Source organism: Hippopotamus amphibius, chromosome 4 (genome assembly GCF_030028045.1).
Source record: "Hippopotamus amphibius kiboko isolate mHipAmp2 chromosome 4, mHipAmp2.hap2, whole genome shotgun sequence".
Taxonomy (NCBI): Eukaryota; Metazoa; Chordata; class Mammalia; order Artiodactyla; family Hippopotamidae; genus Hippopotamus; species Hippopotamus amphibius.
This window is the reverse complement of record NC_080189.1, coordinates 150,977,872-151,002,637: the sequence shown is the minus strand read 5'-3', so window position 1 is coordinate 151,002,637 and position 24,766 is coordinate 150,977,872. Positions and strand designations below refer to the sequence as shown.

The window sequence follows — 24,766 nt, the reverse complement described above, 5'->3', positions numbered from 1 at the left end:
ATCAGTTCCACTGAAGCCCCCAGGTATCCTCCTCAAAGGTAACTGATATTCTAAATGTTAGGAATCTAGATCCCTTGCTTTTCATTTTACTCTTACTTGTGTCTTTCTTATTGGGTTAATAGTTAAAAGTTTTAGTGATTTTTGGGGATCCTCTTTGGATTCTCTATATCAAGCTTCAGTTGTAGTATTTGAAACATATATTTTACGCCTGAAAGCAAAGATGCACTAGATAATTATTGATCAACTTTTTTTTGCCAGTTGATTATCAAGAATATTTCTCTTACTGCAGCCAGTTATTTTCTCTAATTCTGTGTTTATTAGCACAGACTGTAAGACTTTTGAGGACGTGGAACATGTGTTAAACCTCTTTAAATCCCAAGTGCCTAGTTTATAAAAGTGCTCAGTAACTGTTGGTTATTGATGAGTATGATAGTGGAGAAATGTCCTCTCAATTCATAAATTGTGGAATTGCCTTTCTTTTCCATTATCTAGCTCTTAAAAAAAAAAAAAAGGAAAAAAAAAGCATGAGTTATATCATGCATCCTGCCTGTCTGTTATTTAGAGGAGATCTAATCACAGCCATCTCCCTTTCCCCCAACCTTATACCCTCACAGGACAAAACAATTGAGAAGCTCAGGCAATCTTTAACAAAAGTTGAAACAATGAAAGGGAAGGCAGTTATGGAAACAGACTTGAAAACTACAGTAGACTCTGCTGAGCAAGAGGCAAGATGGGACAAAGAGAGGCCCCATCAAATGTCAGAAACTGTCACTCCTGAGCTCTGCAGAACAAAGAGCACACTTGAAGATGTACTGGGACAACAAGAAGAGGTTGTTTTTTTTTTAAATTAGTGTATTAATATTCTTTAAGTTGAAGTGATAAACACCCACCTCAATTTAGACTCTACCTAACTTAGATAAAAGGGAACTGATTGGCTTATGGAATCAAAGGGAGTTAAACAACCAGAGCTCTGAGAAGGCAGAGATGCACCTGGGCCACGGATCAGCACCTGGAATCAACATAAGGCCTTTCTCACCATTTCTTCTTGGCCTCTCTCTGTCAACTTGTCTCTCTGACTGACGGCCACAGTTTTATAGTTAGTTTCTGTGACTGAAGAGAGACTGCCAAGAAAGGGTCTTATAAGCCCAGCTTAGGTCAAATACTTATCTGTGGTGAATTCACAGTGGCAAGGGATGGGATATATGATTATCATAGCTTAGGTTTGTATACACATCCTCCAACCAAAGATGCACTAGATATTTACTGATCAACTTTTTTTTGCCAGTTGATTGGGATGAGAGAAAATGGAAGTTCAAGGGAAACCATGTTTTCGGGGCTGGGTCACTTTCTCGGACAAGAGGGTAGTACTTCTAAACTTGCTTAGGTTTTCACTAGATTTATAAAGCAGATATTTTAAGAGAATTTTCTATAGCTTAAATGATAATTTGGGGCTATTGTGGGATTACATGCCACTCCTCCATATATTAATTGCTTAAGAAATATGAAACCTTAATAACGCATTTCCTTAAGAGATTCTTAAAGTCATGATGTTACCATTTTCCTTTTTTCCTCTTTTAACTTCTGCATATTCATTTTCTGTTTTTATTCTTTTCCTCAGTGTCCCTCCCTTATTGTATTTTCATTCTGATTTCTTCTCCTTTGGGTATTCTGTAGTTTACTCTTCATTTCTGAGATGATTTTGTTTTGTTCTTGCCCGTGTTTAATTATCACATCTTCCTTATCCATTAGGCATCTTAGATATCTTTTTTTTTTGGCCCACCTCTATTCCAAATTATTGCTTTTTTTGTTTGTTTGTTTTGTCCACGCGTCATGAGGGATCTTAATTCCTCCACCAGGGATAGAACCCATGCCCCCTGCAGTGGAAGCATGGAGTCTTAACCACCTGGACCGCCAGGGAAGTCAATCCAAATTATTGCATTTCTGATTCAAAAGGTGTTTTCTCCCCACGTCTGCAAATCCTTGTTTAATTGATATTTAATTCAAATCAGGTGTTGTCAAACATGTTGCCTCTGCTTCATGGCAGTTTTTCTGGGGGGAGTATTTTCATCACCTGAACACTTTGGATGATTCTGCTTTTCTGTTTTCTTCTCATAACAGTTTTGAATGGATATTTGCTATTTATCTATTCACTTTAAAATTCTTTTAATAGCCCTGCACTCTCAACTTCAGGTGTTTCTACTTTAGGGTACTTAGGGGGCAGTTTACTTACTAGTTTTCTTAACTCAATACCACCCTCTTCCGTTGAAATGGTGAGTGCAGTTTCTAAAGTTTACTAAGCCTTTTATTTTGGAGTGGTGGTTTATGTGATGTCTGTTTCTGCAATACTGTCTTGTTTACATATGTCTCTTAATTTCCAGTGCTTGCTTTTTTTCTTTTCCTTAATCACTAAGCCTCTAGGAAACACCTCACCATTCCAAGTGGCTCCCTCTCCTCTCAGAAACCTTGCCCCCTAGATCTGCCATTTCTGCTCTCACATGCTTCTAAGGGTCTTTCTTTTCCTTCCCTAGTAGACGGTATTCTGATTCACCAGGTCTCAGACTTGTTCTCAGTATTTCTCTTTTCTGGGACACCAGAGGAAACTAGCTGCATACTCCAGCGTGGGCTCTGGAGCTGCCTCTGTTGGTTTAGAATATTTATTTCCCCATTTATATGCAAACTGAAGTCTGTGGTATTCTCTACTTGTGCTTTAGGCATGACTTATGTATGGTTTTATCTGCTCTCCTTGTTGATCACTATAGTTTTTAGAGAATGGGTGGAGAGATATGTATTTAGGGGATTGCTGTTACCTACAGCAAATCAGAAGTCCAAAAAATAATTACCTCATGGATGAAAAACAAGCAGCAATAAAATTAGGTTTAACCTATAAAATTGTAAAAATAAAATCTTAAAATGTAAAGGTAATTGTAGATATCCTGTAATTTTTTTAGCTTAAAAATACATTTGAACATGGGATATGTTACACTTCATAAAGAAATGTTTAATAAAACTGAATTTCTAATACCAATTTCATTGTACATGGTGATAGGTGACCAAAACTAATGACATGTCTTGATTTCTTGTGGTGGTTCTTTGTAGATTGTTGACTTTCGAGAAGCTATCATGAAGACATTGGGATTTAACCTGAAAACAGCAGACAAGAAAATCATCAATCACCTAAGGCTTATTATACAAGTATATGGAGCATCTGACAGATCAAGGATTGCTTCTGAGTGTGAGACTGGACAGGATAAAGAATAAAGAATTTTGCCAGCTGGGGCTCCGCAGACACGGATGGACCTTTCCTCCCGCATCCTCAGTGTGCCCGCATCACAAATAAAACACATTTGACACTCTTCACTGAAATCAGTTCTCTCCTTTGATAGTTGGCAATTTATTTTGCTTTGTTGTAATCTTGTTTTGTACATTTATTTGTGGTCTAGTCTGGATTGTTGCAATATATAGTATCTAATTTATTAATTGTATTTTAAGCAGTGTATTAATCAGAGTTTGTTCTTAGTTGGACTATTTATATCTGTATTTAAATGGCTTGTTTCTAGAATGAATGGTGTTTTGGGTATCACCCCCTTATAGGTAAGGTTATATTCTATAATTTGAATCTATCTTATCTATTTGATTAACTGAGAGTTGGAAATCAGATATGAAATGTTGAAGGGTAGGAAAGTCATTAAGATTTCTTAAAAATGTGCAATAAACTATTGTTTTTTATTTTTTTAGTATTTAATAGTGTCTGCCAGGGTTTTCCTAATTGTAGGCTGATATCTAAGTTAATGGACTGTTATTTATTTATTTATTTATTTATTTATTTATTTATTTATGGCTGTATTGGGTCTTTGTTGCTGTGAGTGGGCTTTATCTAGTTACGGTGAGTGGGGGCTACTCTTTGCTGTGGTGAGCGGGCTTCTCATTGCAGTGGCTTCTCTAGTTGCAGAGTATGGGCTCTAGGCATGTGGGCTCCAGTAGTTGTGGCTAACAGGCTCTAGAGCGCAGGCTCAGTAGTTGTGGCACATGGGCTTAGTTGCTCCTTGGCATGTGGGACCTTCCTGGACCAGGGATCGAACCCTGCATTGACAGGCAGGTTCTTAACCACTGCGCCACCAGGGAAGTCCCTGGACTGTTTTTAAATATATAATTTCTTTTTTTGTTTTTCATTTAGAATAGGAAACTGCTCATCTTCCAAGGTAGTTTCAGATTTATCCAAGATGTCCTCTGTAGGAGCAGGTCAGAATCTGGACAGGCCTGTGGGCACCCAGTGCCTGCTGTGGTCATTTGAAAAGATCTCCTGTGGTGCTTAGTTTTAGAGGGATCTTCAGGGTGGAAGGAGTGAAGTTACACTGGACCTTATAGAAGTAACACTTTGGAAGAAAATGATTATCTTGAATACTCATTCAAGGAAAAGATGAGAACAACTTCTAAATGGTCACAGCCATGGTTCTCAAACATGTGCCAAGGTGCTCTGGAGCACTGCAGGGATCTCAGCATGCCATGGAGTATTTCCAATTTTAAAGGAAAATAGTGACATTTGACACTTATCAGGAAAGTACTTGAAATATTAGCTCCTGCTATTTTATACTCTGAACATTGGCTCACTCTGCATTCCTTTTGATGACATATACTTTTAATGAAAACTGCCCAGGGCTTCTCAGGACTTTTGAATTTATTGCCAAGGGGCGCCCAGCAGTTGGTGGTATCACTACCAAGTAAATTGACTCTAGGATCCCTGGATGCAACTTAAGAAGTTCATTTACCTTTCTTCTGAAGAATATCCTTGAGGAAAGGTAGGGACACTGTGCCCAGAGCCTCCACCTGTAGCCCAACCTGCTCAAGCTCTAAGTAAACCACCTTCTTGTTCAGGATTCCCCCAGGGTCATGGCCCAAGGGTCAGCTGCCTGCTGCAGCCTCAGCACAAAGATCTGGAAGGACTGCACAACCCAATGAGCCAGGCAAGCGGTTCCTCCACTGCTCCAACTCCTTCTCTCAGGAACTGCAATACCACCAGCTGCTGGGGTCAAGTTCTCCATGAGGTGAACGTGCCAAGATGTGGCATTGTCTCAAGCAGCCACTTCATAAGCACGTTAAAGAAAAATCTGCAAGTATAGAGTCCTCAGTCATAATGCTCCTTATGAATTGTGTTAGTAGAAACTGATTTTTCAACCACAGAGCACTGTAAAAGATTAGCTTTGTTAACTCTGAGCAGACAAGGAGGAGGAACATTTCCAATACCTGGAACAAGTCTCTTCTAGGACTGCTTTTATCTTGTGGCCCAAATCACTGCCACTCTGTTCTTCAATGATGAGAACTGAATTTAGATTTAAGGATTTAGACAAATAGTTCTCAACTTCAAAGATGCAGCAGAATCACCTAATTAAAAATATTTTTTTTCTGGGCTTATCCAATTCAGTGAGTGTGGTATGGGGGTAAAGTATGGACATTTTTTTCAAAGTTCTCTAAGTGTATGAACTGATGAAACTACTTTGGAAAAGTGTGGCAGTGTATCACTTTCCTGCTTCTGCTGTAACAAACTATCACAAACTTTGTAGCTGAAACATTTATTATCCTACATTTCTGAAGGTCTCAGAGCTAAGTTCCTTCTGGGAAGGGCAGAATCCATTTCCTTGTCTTTTCCAACTTCTAGAAGATGCTCACTTTCTTGGCTCATTGCCTCCTCCTTCCATCTTCAAAGCCAGGGTCATGAAGTCTGCCCAGTCTTTCTCACACTATTTCTTTTATTCTCCTCCTCCTGCCTTCCTCCTCTTCTTTTAAGGATACCTGTGATGACATTAGGCCCACCTGGACAATCCTGAATAATCTCCCTATTTTAAGGTCAGCTGATTAGCAACCTAATTCTCTTTTGCCGTGTAGCCCAATATACTCACAAGTTCCAGAGTTTAGGACAAGAATGCTTTTAGGGAGCCATTATTCTAGAAACCTACCACAGTTCACATCTAAAATTGAACACATGCATGCCTTATGAATCAGCAACTCCACTCCTATGTATATAACTAGCAGAAATATGTAAATATATATTTTACAAAAAGACATTTACAAAATTATTCATGGCAGCATTGTTCATAATTGCCCCAAACTGGAAATTAGCCAAATAACCAAAAGTAGAGTAAACATGACAACCAGATCTACTACGTCAGCATTCAGATCTCCTGCAGGTGTGGGGCAGAGAGAGGTCAACTGGAATTTTCTTAGGAGTCCAACCAGAAAGTGATCCCAGGTCCAAGACTGGGGAGATGGCATATAAAGGAGAGCATGAATTTGAGGAGAAATGGTAAATTTATGAAGCTCCATTTAGCATGCGTTATGACTCAACACAGTGGAAATAGCAATGATCTGCAAAGAGGCTTAGTTCTTGTAGAACATCTGTCTCTAACCAGCCTTGTAACCCTTGATCAGGTCCTGGGCTGAACTCGAATTTTCTTAGGGGAAACAAGGTTTGGACTTCTGAGTTCGCCTCTGGCAAAAACATTTTCGGGTCAGATTAATGGAGCTTGTTGCCACAGAAGTACAGGAGCCGGAAGGCACCACCAGGTACTTTTTGCCCGGGGACCCTTTCCTCAGCTGCAAGGCGCCCGTTTGCAGGTCCGACAGGCGAAGAACAACCCCTCCTTCGCCGCCTGTCCGACTCTGCCCTTCCCCTATAGGCATCCCCTTCCGCGAAAGAAGGGCCATTAGGGCCCCTTCCCTACTCTGAACCTTCGCCTTTGCTCCAACACACCCTAGCGACTCGTGCAGCGGCAGAGGCGGACTCCACCTTGCCGTACAGCACTCCTACTCCAGATCCCACCGTGGACGTGGCCGAACTGAGGGCGTGATTCGCTCCGCTAACGCGCGGAGCTATTCTCTCCCCTTGTTTACGGCGCCTCAGAAGGCCCCACTACTGCGCCTGCGCGCCGCTAAGCCCGCTGGGCCTGCGCCGCCCCCGAGGCGGGGACGCGGGAAGCACTTAGCGTTAGGGGGCTTTCTGTGCGACACTGCGGCGGAAGAAGGCGAAGAAGACGCGGAGGAGCTGGTGGTGACTGGCTGACGGAAATGAGTGACTGCTGGAAAGAGCCATTCCAGATCGCTTCTTCGTGTGGGCGGGGAACCAGCCGAAGTGGGAATCCGGCCTGGATCCGGGGCCGGGGGCGGAGCCGAGGGGCGGTCGTTTGGCCGGCACACGAGACCCGCGCCGCCTGAGGGCGCGGCGTCTCCGCTGGAGGGTTCTGGCCCCGCTCCCGCGCGGGGAGCTTGGGGGAGGTGGTGGGGTGCCGGGCTGGCCCGCAGAGGGCAGACTGCTGTGTGTGGGGCGGCGTCCGGGTAACCCCAGGTTGGCCGCGGCGGGGAGGGTCGTCAGCTGTGCAGGTCTCGGTTCTGTCAGATTACCCCACGCAGATTTGGGGTTAGATGCCACGTGACCAACAAGGGCAGACGCTCCTCCCCGTAGGCGTCCACTCTGGAGAAGTGAGCTTGGGCGTTTGCTTGCGGAGCAGGACCCGAGCGGGGAGCAGTCCTCCGGTCCAGCAAGTTGAGTCCGTTGAGTGCTGTCTCTGCTCGAGGAACTTGGCTGGTTCTTAGGTGCTCAGTTTACAAACAGTTATCCCGATACAGTTCTGTAGTTTATCTGTTACTCAGGTCACTTTGGACTTGACCAAATATCTGGGTTTCTTTTCCAGACCGTTTCTTAGGATGGTGTAAATCACTGGCAGAGCTCATCTGTTGAGCTTTATTCATTTTTTGTTTGGGGGTTTTGGTAGATGGCTTTTACCTTATTCTTAAATTCTGATGATCTTACAGGAGCCCCATATATGGAATTAGAGAATCTCTGTTTCTTATTAACTGTTTTATTGAGATGTAATTTATGTAACATGAAATTAACCTGTTTTAAGTGTACAGTTCAGTGGTTTTTAACATATTTACAGAGTTCTGCAGCCATCACCATAATGGAATTAGGCAATTATTTTTTTTTCCTGGTAATTGCCTTTGCTATTCTCAAAAGTTTGTCTTAGTGAACATTTTCGAAATACAAGCTAAGAGCCTCTGAAAATCTACGCTGAAGTCTTGTTATACCTTAGCAGGTGAAATTAGGAGGAGAATTGAAGCAAATGTTCCTAGAAGTTGCAGGTAGTGAAACTTTTGTATATTGTAATACCAAGTAGACAGTGACCATTCCAAGTGTCTTATTTTCTGAAGATTATGGCATAAACCCCATTTTACAGAGGACAAAAAACTTTGAAGGATAAGTTGCCTAAAGCTGTATATTTGTGCCTAGGCTGGGCCCCAACCCTAAGTGCTTTACCTGCCTTTGCCACCTCATCGGCCTGGTTTCCAGTTATATATGTATGACCCGTACAATTTTTTCATTTATTGAGCAAATAATTATAGAGTGACCACTATGACAAAACAACCAAAAACACTGATGTAAGTGGTAGAGATACCATAGTGAACCAGTTAAGTTTCTACCTTCAGCTAGTATTTAAGGAGAGAATGACGAATTGAAGAAATATATACTCTAATTTTAGATATGACATGCTGGTTTTTGTTTGTTTTAATAGGTAAACTAAGAGTATAGAGAATGGTGGTGGGAGGCAAGATCTGATTTGAGCAGAAATCTGAAAGCAAAGTGGAAGTTGGGGCATAAGAAAAAGAAAGTAAGGATTTGGTTTGACTAGCTGGAAAGATGGCGTTGCCATTTGCTGAGTGAAGTGTATCGGGTAGCACTGGAACGACCGGGTTTGGGGATTAAGATGATGAATTCAGCTGTAGATGTATTTAGCTGCCTCTTAGTCATCCAAGTGGAGATATGGTATTTCAATCCATGCGATTGGTTGTGATTTGACCAAGGGAATGGGTGTAGTTAGAGAGAGGACCAAGAACTGATCCCTATGACGCTTCAATGTCTAGAATTCAAGATGAGGAGGAACTAGGAAGGAAGATTGCAAAGGGGCGCCCAGTGTGTTAGGAAGAAAACCAGGTGAAGCTTCAGCCTTAGAAGACAAGTGAAGAAAGTGTTTTGTAGAAGAAAGGGTAATTAACTATTTCAAATGTTACAGATTGATCAAATAAAATGAAGACTGAGAATGGCCCATTTGTAAGAGAGAGAAGTAAAACCTTTTGGTCTAAATGTTCACACTGGCAGTAAATATAGAAACAGTGTTTCTTCCTTTTTGAGGAGGTGTACATTTTAACAACTTTTTTGAAGGGTAGTTTGATATCATCTAAAATTTAAATGTGTGTTTACTTTGACCAAATAATTTCAATTCTAGGAGTTTATCCTACGGAAATATTTGTACATGTACACAAAGATACATGTATAAAATGTTTATCACAGCATTATTTATGATTGTAAAAAAAGAATACAACTTTCTATCAAGATGGATGTAATTTTATTTATTTCTTCTTAAAATTTATTTTATTATTTATTTATTTATTTTTGGCTGTGTTGAATCTTCGTAACTACGCATGGGCTTTCTCTAGTTGTTGAGAGTGGGGGCTGCTCTTTGTTGTGGTGTGCGGGCTTCTCTGTGCGGTGGCTTCTTTTGTTGTGGAGCACAGGCTCTAGGTGCTCGGGCTTCAGTAGTTGCAGCATGTGGGCTCAGTAGTTGTGGTGCAAGGGGTTGGTTGCTCTGTGGCATGTGGGATCTTCCTGGATCAGGGCTCGAACCCATGTCCCCTGCTTTGGCAGGTGGATTCTTAACCACTGTGCCACCAGGGAAGTCCCAAGGTGGGTGTAGTTTTAAAGGAAAGAAACGTATAGATATGAATGATAGCTGCTATAGACTGAATTTTGTCTGTCCCAAGTTCATATGTTGATGTGATGTTAACCCTAAATGTGATGTTATTTGAAGGTGAACCTTTGGGAGATAATTAGGTTTAGATGATGTCATGAGAGTGGGGCCACCTTAATGGGATTATTGTTCTTATAGGAAGAAGAAAAGAGACCTGAGCTCTCTTTTCTCTGCCATGTGAGGACACTGCAAGCAAGGAAGTGGGGACCTACCAGGAATTGAATTGACTGGTACCTTGATCTTGGACTTCCCAGTCTCCAGAAGTGTGAGAAATAAATGTCATTTAAGCCATCCAGTCTATGGTATTTTGTTAGCAGCCCTAGCCTCTTTAGATGATACAGTCAGGTTTTCTAACAGAAGGTATAGTATAATCTCAATTATCTTAATATATCCATAGGAGGCCTGTCTAATCACACCATCAAAAGTTACTTCCTCATTTACCTTCCCTCATCACTGTTACATTATTCTTTTCTATCTGTGGCACTTATACTATCTAAAAGTATTTACTGTCTTTCTTGTCATAGTAGGAGGTAAGTTCTATGAAATTTTTGCCTGTGTTATTTTTCTTTGTATCCCCAGTGCAGGGGTATATAATTTTTAAATACATTATTTTAGGTGAAAACCCCAGACAGACAGTATTCCTATGGTGATTTTGAAATGAGAACACAAATTCTTTCCTTCAAAGTGTCGTGGCTAATTCCCCTCCTCTCGAAAGTGGGCTGGATTTAGTAACTAACTTCTAATGAGTAGAGTGTGGCAACAGTGGAGGCATGCCGGTAGGTCATAAAAGGCATCATGACTTCCTCCTTGCTCCCTCTCTTGGATCATTCTTTCTGGGAAACCAGCTGCTCTATCGTGAGGACATATCAAGCAATGCTTTGAAGAGGCCCATGTAGCAAGAAACTGAGGCCTACTCCCAATAGCCAGGGAAGAACTGAAGCATGCTGTCAACAGTCATGTGAACGAGCCACCTTAGAAGCCTGTTTTTCCAGCCCCAGTCATGCCTTCAGATGTTTGCATCTCCAAGTGACAGTTGGGCAGCAATGTCACAGAAGACCCTGAACCTGATCACTCAAGTAAGCCACTCTCAAAATCCTGTTACATAATACATTTTTGTTGTTTTAAGTTACTATGTTTTGGGGGTAGTATGGTTATCAGCAATAAATAACTTTTTTGGGTAAATATTACATTTTGTTGTTTTAGTTAATAATTACTAGTTCCATTCCTGAGAAAGTCAGTTTCTTCCTGCCTTAGTTTTATCATATATAAAAGAAAATAGTTAGACAGTCCTTCTCTATCTTTACATTAGAATTACCTGGGCATCCTTTATAGTATATATGCCTGCTCTCCATCCTAGGTCAGTTAAGATCAATCAGAACTCATGGTAGGGCCCAGGTATACGTATTTCTTAAAGTTCTCTTTGAGATTCTAATATGCTGGCTGGGTTGAGAACTTCTAGATAATCTTTGAGCTTTCTTCTGTTGATTCTATTATGAATAATATGTAATTGGGGTTTACTTTCACTGCTGTAAAAGCATTTCCCTGGAATTAGAATCCCAAATTTTGAGATAAATAATCTTTGCTTTAGGAATAGACAATGGAATTACATTATTATTTATGCTTCTTCCTGAAGGGGTAAGTGTGTATTGAAGAACAAAAATTTGGGCTATTTTAAGAATTTCACAGAAAAATTACCCAAAATATGATTTTCAACAAGTGATTCTGGAACAGTTGGATCCATATGCCAAAAATAAAAAAAAGAAGGAAAAGAGAGAGAGTGAGCACTTTGATCCATATCTTGTGCCACATACAAAAATGGACTAAAAATGAATCATAGACCTAAATATAAGAGCTAATATTGGGGGCGGGAAATTATTCATGTTTGCAGAGGTGAATGGAGGAGAGCTGCTGTATTGGTTTCCATTGCTGCTGTAATAAATGACCATAAACCCAGTGCTTAAAACAACACACATGCATTATCTTACAGTTATGTAGGTCAGAAGCCCTACACAGGTCCACCAAGCTAAAATCAAGGTATTGGCATTCCTTCTGGAGGTTCTAGGGGATAATCTGTTTCTTTGCCTTTTCAAGTTTCTACATGATGCCATGGTATCTTGTCCTTTCATATTCACATAGGGCATGGTTTCTTTTCACTCTGCCTTTTCTCTTTCCACCAAATGCACCCTGTGTCAATTGACTAAAAGAATTCAAACAATTTTCAAATGTCAATTAAAATAATAAAAAGATATCTCCGTGTGTGTGTGTGTGTGTGTGTGTTCTGTTTCTCATCAGAGTTTCCCTCATATATTTATTTCCTAACTCCATCATTACTTCTGTGTTACTGGCATTCTGCCACAAAGAAAAGTTTTCTCTTCTGAATTCAGCTTTAGAAATTGTCTCTTGACTTCCATCTGTGGCAGAAGATTTAGATAACTCACACACGTTCTTCATCGCCTTTCTCTCATCTTCTCAGTAGAGTTATATTACTTTTATTTTCCTCCATTTCCTCCATTTTTCCTCCATTGGTGATCTTTGTGATTTAAATGAATATACTGAGACTTTTCTTGTTCTCTCAACCCTCTATGATACCTCTTGACCTTCAGTAAAGTGAAGATTTTTGTTGTCCTTGCCCTTTCCTTTCATTCTCTTCCCATGTTCTACTTCCTGACTTCTCTAACTTCAACTTTTACACCGTTGAGGTTATTTACATGATGTTTTATAACCATTATTACGTCACTGTGAGGTTATCCAGTTTCCCATCAATCTTTCACTTAATGGCTTTAGTGTTCATTGATGATCTTTACCTGAATTAATTATTTTACTAGGAATGGTAAAATATTGATATTTAAAATTATAGTATTTGTTCTGCATTAATTAGCTGCCAGACTCTATTATTCTAACCATCCTAATTGTAAAGTACAGTTTCAGTGTTTTCATTCATGCTTTTAATGGTTTCTCATTGACTCACAAATTAAATTGCAATGCTTCCCTGTTATATCTAGGTCTTTCCTATTATATTTTCCACCCTTATTTACCTGCCTAATTCCTCTAGATATACTGTGATCCTGGAAAGAGTTCTTGTGCTCCTCAAAATTTCTCCACTTCCCCTTGCCTCTCCATCTTTGTTCTTGCTTTTCTGTCTATCTAGATTATACTCACTTCTGTGAAAATCGTATCCAGAGTCCTTACAATGGCCTCAGACTGGCCTACAAGTTCTTACCACACTAGAGTTTCCATCTCCTTGGACCTCGTCCCCTTCTGCTTTCTCTCTCATTCTAGTTATCCTTAAACATACCGTTCACACTTCCGCATCAAGCCTTTGCATTTGCTGTTCCCACTTCCTATCGCTCTCCCTCCTGATATCTACAGGGCTCACTCTGTCACCAGCTCTTTCATGTATTTGCTCAAATGTCACCTTCTTGATGAGGCCTTCCCTGACACTCACTTTGAAATTGTAACACCTCCCTCACCCTTCTTACCCTTGCTGTCCCCCTTCTCTATTTTATTTTTCTCCGTAGTACTTATCTCTGTCAAATATATATTATATGACATAATATGGTTTAACTTATTTTCTGTTCTACCCTTACTCCCTGCTAGGTATAAGTTCCATGAGGACAGAGATTTTGTCTATTTTGTTCACTGCTGAATCCTTACAGCTAGAACAATGTTTGAAATTTAGCAGAGATTCAACAAATATATCTAAAAATACTTAAAATTTATGGAATGAATGAATAACCAAACCTGCAATGTGGTGAATATGTTGGTTGTTGGATGAATGAATCCACTTTTCAAGAACCATCTCAAATACCATCTTTTTGGGAAATTTATTTTGGTCCCTTGGGTCATCTCTATTTCAGACGATCTCTTTATTCTCCAGTTCACGTAGAAAATGTTTATACTTTGTTATAGCACTTATATTTTGTCTTATTATTGTACTTATTAATGTAGTGAGAAGATACTATCTAATTTATTTGCATCCTTGGGATTATGTAGCACTATGTTATATATACAGAGCACACAAAATAAAAATAGAGCGCACCAAATAAATACATATTAAATTAAAATACAAATTATAATGATAAATTCATTTATTTTGCTTTGCTTATTTTTATTCTTTGGACATTTCTTCTCCTACCCTGTTTTTGCTTTAGAGGACTTTTATCCTTCTCTCACTTACTCACTTAATATAGACCTCAAAAACTCTTTTGCTTCTTGGGAACACTCTTCCTAAACTACATGACATACATCAGACTGGTTCAGAGCATTGTGTCAGGATTTAGAAGTCTTGTATTCTAATTCTCAACTCTATCATGAGCAGTGGTTGTGACCCTGAACTTGTATATATATTTTTTAATCTGTAGCAAAGAAATACAAAATATTAGGGGTGGAAGCAATATTAAAGTTCATATACCAGTTTTTCAGTTAACATTCTTTTTTTTTTAAGCTTTTTATTTAATAAATTTATTTTTGGGGGTTGGTTGGGTCTTTGTTGCTGCGCATGGGCTTTCTCTAGTTGCAGCGGGCAGGGGGCTACTCTTTGTTGTGGTGCACGGGCTTCTCATTGCAGTAGCTTCTCTTGTAGTGGAGCACAGGCTCTAGGCGCGTAGGCTTCAGTAGTTGTGGAATGTGGGCTCAGTAGTTGTGGTGCAAGGGCTTAATTGCTCCATGGCATGTGGGGTCTTCCCAGACCAGGGATGGAACCCATGTCCCCTGCATTGGCAGGTGGATTCTTAACCACTGCACCACCAGGGAAGTCCTCAGTTAACATTCTTTATAGGTATTTATCTACTTCTATTTCAGTATTTCCAATGACAAGGACTTACTGCACTAAGCCATTATATTTTCGGACAGCTCTAATTATAAGAAAAGTCTTATTTTTTAAGCTAAAATCTACAATCTTCTTTCATCTTTTTGATCTCTTTTAAAATTTTGCTTCTCTATGCTCAGTTAGTGAATTCTAGAAATGATTCCCCAGTACCATCATTTCAACACCTGTTATCATTCTAGTTTGATGACATCTTTCTTTCTACGTGGGGTTTTCTGTCCTGAGGTTTCATGCTATGACTGTATTTATATTTCAAAGGAGGGAAATAGATGTCTTCATATTAAATTCTATATGGGAAGTTTAACATGTGTGTCGGTATATTTAGGATAAAGATGAAGATATCCTGGCCAAGAACTTTGAAAGAGACAATATTTTTCATTCCGAAGGACCAAAAGATGGGCAGAAAGTTTGGGATAAATGTCAACAAGATTTGATCCATAAGGAAAAACAAATACGTGAGTTAGACAGACCTCTGTATTCATTCAGCTGGGAAACTAGAACTGCACGATCCCCCTATCAGAAATTCCTCAGTCAGTTGTCTACTCTTCCCAGCAATAGTGTCAAATCCACACCAGTCACAGAGGAAGCTGTGAAAGAGAGCATTCAGGAGACTGGTGCAAATGAGCAATCTTGGAAGCAGATGGGTTCCTCTTTCAAATTAGTTTCTTTTTAAAGATCTAGGTTTTGATATTAGCCAATTTGGTAAACTCCGTGGCTCTGAATATTAATTTTGATTTTGTCACTATAAACGTAACTGATAACTATCAGGAAGTGTTTTTTTCTTTTGCTGTAGAGAAAGGAAGATCTTCAGTAGGAAATTCAGATGCTCGCTCAGCAAATGGAGCAGCTGCGCTGTCTTCATAAATAAAGTGCTTATGAATCATTCCAGGCTGAAAAAAGTATAGGGAACAAAAAAAGACCCTTGAAATATCTGAAAGGAAAAATTGCTTTCTGTGAGTTTTTTTCAAGAAAGATTTGACTTAGATTAAAAAAAAAAAAAGACTCCTGAATGATAGATGTTAATTTGGGCAAAGAAAATGATCATATATTATTATAATATTAATAGCTTTAATTTTGTTTATTGTAGAAAGCTGATAAAACTATTTATATTTCACCTAAGATTGGAAAAGTGAAGAAAAATAGTTGTAGATCCTGAAAGTAATGCTTCTCCCTTTACCAAAAAGCCTTTTTCTTTTTACATCTTATACTTTTTCATTGTGTACATGTTTGATATTTGTTGTGAAAGCATTTATGTATAATTGTTAGTGTACTTATAAGGATGATTATAGGAAAAGAAACTCAAAGGTATAACTCTCTAATAGTGGAATTTCAGGCATTGTGGTACCTAGATATGGTAGGTATTAGGTGAGGAGCCTTTGGTTATATCCCTTAATAATGACCATGTAGATCATTGTTTTCCTACTCTTTCTTTCCTTGCATCTGTGAAGACAAAGTCATTGCTAAAATAGCATAGGAAACAGGATGTGCTATCATTTATTTTTAGGAGATTGTGATATTATTTTACTACCTCCTCAGAAAACTACATGTTTTACCCAAATCTATGTTATACTGTTTTGACAATTGCTATGCAGTCTCATTTCATGTTCACTCACTCATTTGCTGTCTGTATTTTCTGTTACTGCATAACAAATTACTTAAAACTCAGCAGCTTAAAACAGGAAACAGTTGGGAATTCCCTGGTGGTCCAGTGGTTAAGACTCCATGCTTGCACTGCTGAGGGCTCAGGTTCTATCCCTGGTCAGGGCACCAAGATCCCACAAGCCTTGTGACATGGCCAAAAATAAAAATAAAAAAAGAAACATTTATTATCACATACAATTGCTAGGGTCAGGAATTCAGGAGCAGCTTAGTTGGGTTGGGTGGTTCTGGCTGAGGATTTCTTGTGAGGTTGCAGTTAATATGTTGTCTGGGGCTGCAATCATCTGAATACTTGACTGGGCTACCCCTAGACCTCTCCATAGCGCTGCTCACACCATGGCAGCTAGCTTTCTCTAGACCAAGCAACTCTAGACCAAGCAACCATACTCATTTGTTTTGCAACTCACTGGCTGATTTATTCATTCATTTGATATTTATTTAGTGACCAGCTTTTAAAAATTTGCAGCACTTTCCTTGTGAAAGAAAGGATGTCCACTTTTGCCACTTCTATTCAACATAGTACTGGAAATTCTAGCCAGAGCAATTAAGCAAGGAAAAGAAACTTTAAAAAGAAGTAAAAAGCACCTAAATATGGAAGGAAGAAGTAAAATCATCGTTTACAGATGGCATGATCTTATATGTAGAAAGCCCTAAAGATTTTCCCCCAAACCTGTTAGAACTAATCAATGAATTCAGTAATGTAGTAGGATACAAAGTTAACAAGGAAAAATTAGTTGCATTCCTGTACACTAACTGAACAGTCTGGAAATTATGAAAACAATTACATTTACAGTAGCATCAAAAAATAAAATGCTTAGGAGTTAACCAAAGAGTAACTTATACAATTATAAGTTATATAATTATAAGTTATATAATTAATAATATTATTAACTTATACAATGGAAATAACAAACTAAATTCATGGATTGGAAGACTTCATATTGTTAAGATATCATTACTACCCAAAGTTATCTACAGATTCAGTATAATACCAATGAAAATCCAAATGGCAATTTTTGGCAGAAAGAGAAAAGCAATTCCTAAAATTTTTATGGAATCTCAAGGGCCTCTGAATAGCTAAAGCAATCTTGAAAAATAACAAAGCTGAAGGATTGAAATCAACAATCTCACGTTGTTTGTTGATTTCAAAACTTACTGCAAAGCTACAGTAATCAGAACAGTGTGGTACTGACAGAAAGACAGACATATAGACCCATTAAATAGAATAGAGAACCCAGAAATAAACCCTTACTTGTATGGTCAAATTATTTTTGACAAGAATGACAAGACCATTCAATGACAAGAGTGACAAGGGAAAGAACAATCTTAACAAATGGTGTTGGGAAAACTGGATATTCACATATAATAGAATGAACTTGGACGCTTATCTAACACTATATAAAAAAATTAACTCAAAATGGATCAAAGACCTAAATATATGACCTAAAGCTATAAAACTCTTGGTGCAGAAGTTTGAACTAAACTCCTTAGTTCATGTTTCATCATTTGAGCCTTGAAAGGTATATCCATTATCTCAGTTGTTTACTCTTTTTTGCTTTATTTCCCATACCCATAATCAATTGAATGTATCTAATGGCTAACCTTTTATGTGTTTTTAAAAACAGCTCTATTGAATTATAATTTACATGTCATAATGTTCACTCATTTGAAAATATATAATTCAATGATTTTTAGCAGATTTATGGAGCTGTACAAACAGTACCACAATCTAGTTTTAGAACATTTCCATCACCACGAAAGCATCTCTTTTGCCCATATGCAGTCAATGCCCCTCCTATTACTAGTGCCAGGCAACTACTAATCTGCTTTCTGTCTATAGATTTGCCTTTTATGGACTTTGTTGTTGTTGTTTTTTTTGTCTGCATTGGGTCTTCATTACCCTGAGCAGACTTTCTCTAGTTTTGGTGAGTTGGAGGCCACTCTTTATTGTGGTGCACTGGCTTCTCAGTGTGGTGGCTTCTCTTGTTGTGGAGCATGGGCTCTAGGCATGCAGGCTTCAGTAGTTGCAGCACATGGTCTCAGTAGTTGTGGCACTTGGGCCCTAGAGTGTGTGGGCTTCAGTAGTTGTGGTGTGTGAGCTCAGTAGTTGTGGCTCATGGGCTCTAGAGCAAGGCTCAGTAGTTGTGGCACATGGGTTTAGTTGCTCTGGGGCATGTGGGATCTTCCTGGACCAGGGACTGAACACATGTCCCCTGCATTGGCAGGCGGATTCTTAACCACTGTGCCACCAGGGAAGTCCTGGACATTTTATAGAAATAAATGATTGCAATATGTAGACTTTTGCATCTAGTTTCTTTTATTCAAGGTTATGTTTCTGAAGTTTATCCATGTGGTAGCATGTATCAGTATTTTGGGTTTTTAAGAATTACTTAATAGTAGTCCATTGTATGGATATACCACACTTTAAAAATTAATTAATAGACTATTTTTTAGAGCAGTTTTAGGTTTATAGAAAAAAAACTACACACATCAATTTCTCCTATTATTAACATCTTGTTTTAATATGGTGTATTTGTTACAATTGATGAGTCAGTTTTGATACATTGTTATTAACTGAAGTTTTTTGTATTGTTTTGATAAATGTATAATGATATTTAGTCGCCATTCCAGTATCATACAGGATAGTTTTACTATCCTAAAAATGTCCTGTGTTCCATCTATTCATTCTTCCCTTCCCTGCAAACCTCTGGCAACCAGTGATCTTCTTACCATCCCCATAATACTGCCTTTTTCAGAATGTCATATATTTGGAATCATATAGCATGTAGCCTTTTCAGACTGTCTTTGTTCACTTAGCAGTGTGCATTTAAGGTTACTCCATGTCTTTTTGTGGCTTGATAGCTCATTGCTTTTTTATCACTGAATAATATTCTATTGTATGGATATTCCAGTTTGGTATTCACTTACCCATTGGTGAATTTTGGTTGCTTCCAATTTTTGGCAATTATGAATAAGCTACTGTAAACATTTGTGTGCAGGTTTTTGTGTGGACATAAATTTTCAACTAATACAAGCAAATGCCAAGGAGTGGTATTGCTTAATTATATGAAAGAGTATTTTCAGTTTTGTAGGAAATTGCCAAAATGTTTTCCAAAGTGGCTGTACCATTTTGCACTCCCACCAGCAATGAACAAGGGTTCCTATTTCTCCACATCCTCACAAGCATTTGGTGTTCTCAGTGTTTTGAATTTCAGTCCTTCTAATAGTTGTGTAGTGGTATTTCATTATTTTAATTGCAATCCCCTAAGGTTATATGATGTTTAGCATATTTGCCTGTGCTTTTTTTTGCCATCTGTATATCTTTTTTGGTGAGGTTCTGTTCAGAACCTTTGCCCATTTTTTTTTTTTTGCCCATTTTAAAATTGAGTTGTTTGTTTCCTTATTGTTGAGTTTTAAGATTTCTCTGTATATTTTGTTTCTTTTAAATTAATTTATTTATTGGCTGCATTAGGTCTTTGTTGCTGTGCGCAGGCTTTCTCTAGTTGTGGCAAGCATGGGCTACTATTTGTTGTGGTGCACGGGCTTCTCATTGTGGTGGCTTCTCTTGTTGTAGAGCACAGGCTCTAGGTAGGCAGGTTTCAATAGTTGTGGAACTTGGGCTCAGTAGTTGTGGCGCACAGGCTTAGTTACTCCATGGCATGTGGGATCTTCCCGGACCAGGGATTGAATCTGTGTCCCCTGCATTGGCAGGTGGATTCTTAACCACTGTGCTACCAGGGAAGTCCCCAGATCTTTGATTTCTTTCATACAAAGATTTTAGTTTTCTTCATAATGATCTTGTACATATTTTGATAGATTTATACCTAAGTATTTTACTTTGATTAGTGCTAATTTAAATGGTATTGGGCTTTTAATGTTAATTTCCAGTCATTTATTACTGGCATATAGGAAAGCAATTGATTTTTGTAATGTTAACCTTGTATCCTGTGACCTTGCTATAACGGCTTATTAACTCCAGGAGTTTTTTGTTGATGTTGTTGTTGTTGATTCCTTGAGATTCTCATATAGACAATTATATCATCTGTCAACAAAGTTTTATTTCTTTCTTCTCAATCTGTATTCATTTTATTTCCTTTTCTTGCCTTATTGCGCTGGCTAGATCTTCCAGCACTGTGTTGAATATGAATGATGAGCACAGACACCCTCTTCTCAATCTTAAAGGGAAAGAATTCAGTTTTTCACAATTAAATATAATGATATATATATATAGGTAGATACTTTTTATCAAGTTGAGGAAGTTCCCTTGTATTTCTATTTTTCTGAGTTTTTATCATGAGTGAGTGTGAATTTTGTCAAATATGTTTTCTATGTCTATTGATATGATCACATGGTTTTTCTCTTCTAGCCTGTTAATATGGTAGGTTATATTGATGTTTGAATGTTGAACCAGTCTTTCAGCCTTGAAATTAACTGCACTTGGTCATGTTATATAATTCTTTATATAGTGCTACATTTGATCTGCTAATATTTAGCTAAGAATTTTTGTGTTTATTCATGCTGTATATTGGTCTGTAGTTTTCTTTTTTTTGTATTGTCTTTGTCTCATTTTGGTGTCAGGGTAATACTAGCTTCATAAAATGAATTGGGTCAAATAAATTATTGTGTTGCAAACCTAAAATAATGGCATATAAAAAGTTCATCTCAAATTTTTTAAAAAGGTTGAAAAGTACTTTAAAAATGAATTGAGGAGCAGTATCAAGCAGTATCAGCAGTATTTCGTCTTGTGGAACTGAAAACCACAGCTACAGAAAGATAGAGAAAATGAAAAAGCAGAGGACTTTGTACCAGGTGAAGGGACAGGGAAAGCCCCAGGAAAACAACTAAATGAAGAGGAGATAGGCACCCTTCCAGAAAAATAATTCAGAATAATGATAGTGAAGATGATCCAGGACTTTGAAAAAAGACTGGATGCAAAGATCAAAAAGTTTACCAGAGACCTAGAAGAATTAAAGAGCAAACAAACAGAGATATGCAACACAATAACAGAAATGAAAAATACATTAGAAGGAACCAACAGCAGATTAACTGAGGCAGAAGGGCAAATAAGTGACCTGGAAGACAGAATGGTGATCATCACTGATGCAGAAAAGAATAAAGAAAAAGGAATGAAAAGAACTGAAGACAGCCTAAGATACCTCTGGGACAATGTTAAACTCACCAACATTCGCATTTTAAGGGTCCCAGAAGGAGACGAGAGAGAGAAAGGACCTGAGAAAATACTGGAAGAGATTATAGTTGAAAACTTTCCTAACATGGGAAAGGAAATAGCTACCCAAGTGCAGGAAGTGCAGAGAATCCCAGGCAGGATAAACCCAAGGAGAAACACGCCAAGACATATATTAGTCAAGGTGACAAAAATTAAAGACAGAGAAAAGTTATTAAAAGCAACAAGGGAAAAACAACAAATGACATACAAGGGAACTCCCACAAGGTTAACAGCTGATTTCTCAGCAGAAACTCTGCAAGCCAGAAGGGAGTGGCATGATATATTTCAAGTGATGAAAGGGAAGAACCTACAACCAAGAATACTCTACCCAGCAAGGATCTCATTCAGATTCCATGGAGAAATCAAAAGCTTTACAGACAAGCAACAGCTAAGAGAATTCAGCACCACCAAACCAGCCCTACAACAAATGCGAAAGGAACTTCTCTAAGCGGGAAACATAAGAGAAGAAAAGGACCTACAGAAACAAAAACAAAACAGTTAAGAAAATAGTACTAGGAACATACATATCGACAATTATCTTGAATGTAAATGGACTAAATGCACCAACCAGAAGACACAGACTGGCTGAATGGATACAAAAACAAGACCCATATATATGCTGTCTACAAGAAACCCACTTCAGACCTAGGGACACATACAGACGGAAAGTGAGGGGATGGAAAAAGATATTCCATGCAAATGAAAATCAAAAGAAAGCTGGAGTAGCAATACTCATATCAGATAAAATAGACTTTAAAATAAAAAATGTTACAAGAGACAAGGAAGGACATTACATAAAGATCAAGGGATCAATCCAAGAAGAGGAGATAACAATTATAAATATATGTGCACCCAATATAGGAGCACCTCAATACATAAGGCAAATGCTAACAACTATGAAAGAGGAAATGCAAGGCAGAAATAGAGACACAGGTGTAGAGAACAAACACATGGACACCAAGTGGGGAAAGCAGGGAGGGTTGGGGGGGAATGAATTGGGAGATTGGGACACCAAATTTTACACTCTAAATATATGCTGTTTATTGTCTGTTAACTGTATCTCAATAAAAGTTCTTAAAAAAAAATGAATTGAGAAGTATTCTTTTCCATTTGTTCAAAGGCATTGTGTAGAATTGGTTTTAACTCTCTTTAAATGTTTAGTAGAATTCTCCAGTTAAGTCATCTGAACCTGGAGGTTTTTTGGTGGAGGACTATTTAAATTATAAATTCAATTTCCTTAATATAGGGCAATTAATGTTATCTATTTAATATTAGAGAGTTGTGGTTGTTTCTGTTTTTCAAAGAATTGGTCCATTTCATCTAACTTTTCAAGTTTATATGCGTGGAGTTGTTCGTAATTGTTTATAGTATGAATGTTTGCATTGCCCCCAAAATGTTGAATCCCTAATGCCCAGTGGGATGGTACTGGGAGATGGGGCCTTTGGGAAGTGATTGGGTCATGAGGGAAAAGCCCTCATGAGTTGGATTAGTGCCCTTATAAAAGAGGCTCCAGAGAGATACCTCATCTCCTTCCACTGTGTAAAGATATAGCCTGGACTTCCTAATCTCCAGAACTATAATAAATAAAATAATGTTGCTACCCAGACTGTGGTATTTTGTTATAGCAACCCAAATGAACTAAAAGAGTAATATTTCCTTGTTATTTTTTAAAATTTATTTATTTTAATTAATTAATTAGTTAATTTATTGACTGTGTTGGTTCTTCATTGCTGCGTGAGGTCTTTCTCTAGTTGTGGTGAGTGGTGGCTACTCTTCGTTGCAGTGCATGGGCTTCTCATTGTGGTGGCTTCTCTTGTTATGGAGCACAGGCTCTAGGTGCATGGGCTTCAGTAGTTGTGGCACTCAGGCTCGATAGTTGTGACTTGCAGGCTCTAAAGTGCAGGCTCAGTAGTTGTGGCATACAGGCTTAGTTGCTCCTCGGCATGTGGGATCTTCTCGGATCAGGGCTCGAACCCGTGTCTCCCACACTGGCAGGCGGATTCTTAACCACTGTGCCACCAGGGAAGCCCTCCTTGTTATTTTTCAGATGTGGGCATTTCTGGGCAGCTGACTTATTCTGTTCCAATTCTGGAATATAGGAGATATAAAAGAAAACCCAGGCAAGTAACTGTGTTGCTCCTCAGGGCCCAAGGTGCCTAGCAGGTCTGTTTTCTTCTCTCCACCTTTCAGAGTCTTCTTATGTTTGTTTTATATACAATGTCCAGATATTTAGTTGTACTTAAGTAGCAGGAAGAATAGAGAAAAATATATCTACCCTATGTTCCCAGAGGGCAAGTCTCCATCTTAGGTTTTTGATATTACTGCATGATTATGTCTTGCTAAGGTATTGTGGCCAAATCATTTTTGACAAGATAAAGTGTCACTATTACTGTAAGATCGTTGTTGTCCATTTGGCAAATCTTAATTACATTCAGTGGCCTGAGATGCTTGGTGAATACGACTTTTGAATATGTGGAAACGTTTTAAGTATTGACTTAGAGCAGACTATTTCTATAATAGCAAAAGATTTGCCCTAATTTCATTCATGAGTAGATATTTGTACATAAAAGTTTATTTGACAAGTAAAATATGATCATGTAATTCTTCAAAGGCAGTTTACAGACAGATCTGCTTTTGGATAATTACAGGTGTCTCAACCCGGTATTTTATTTCACAGACAAATGAATAAGTAGAAGAGAAACACTGCAAACAATTGAGTATAAATATGCATTCAAATAACAACTTTAATAATTAAATTTATGCCTTTAACGCTTCCTGACAAGAATGTCACATCCATTTCTCATAGTTACATTGATTGCTCCAGTAACCTGAAATAAATGGTCTGAGATTGTTAGTTTGTATTTTAAAATCCTTTCAGTTTAGTCAGAGGGAGTAACCATATCACACACACACACTTCTTCTATGGAATAAATATGGCTATTCTGCCTAAGAAAAAGGCCCATGTTCTATTTTTTCCTAATAATATCCCCCTCTGTGTTCACATAGCTTTTATAGCAGTATTTTCATAAACAGCGCATTGTCACATATCTAGAATTGGTATATATGTTTCACGGCACTGAAGCCTCCAGTGTTAATGATCCCTGATCATATCATTGTGTAATGGTTAGTAGAGAATGTATAACTAGGAAAAATGTAGGCTTTAAAAACGCAAAGCAAGGGTGTTCTACTAGTTGGGAATGTCAAGAGGCCCAAATATGAATTTAAGTTAGAGTGTTATAAAGTAATATAAGTTCTCCTCTT

The 24,766-nt window shown here is 38.3% G+C and overlaps 1 protein-coding gene and 1 long non-coding RNA gene across 3 annotated transcripts in view; both read left to right on the top strand.

Moving 5' to 3' along the window:
- The window catches only part of LOC130851968 (coiled-coil domain-containing protein 170-like), a 59,611-nt gene extending 56,353 nt beyond the window's left edge, over positions 1-3,258 (top strand). The window contains exons 8-9 of the mRNA XM_057732620.1: positions 615-809; positions 3,097-3,258. Coding sequence (XP_057588603.1) covers positions 615-809; positions 3,097-3,258 — 357 coding nt within the window. The remainder of the gene's footprint in view (positions 1-614; positions 810-3,096) is intronic.
- A 3,837-nt stretch (positions 3,259-7,095) lies between these two features.
- LOC130852165 (uncharacterized) lies at positions 7,096-10,142 on the top strand. Of its 2 annotated transcripts, none has more exons than XR_009053305.1 (3): positions 7,096-7,584; positions 8,911-9,033; positions 9,933-10,142. It is a non-coding gene; the product is annotated as an uncharacterized LOC130852165 (long non-coding RNA). The 2 variants fall into 2 exon arrangements; XR_009053306.1 differs by having other exon boundaries at positions 7,096-8,130.
- The last annotated feature ends 14,624 nt before the right edge of the window (positions 10,143-24,766 follow it).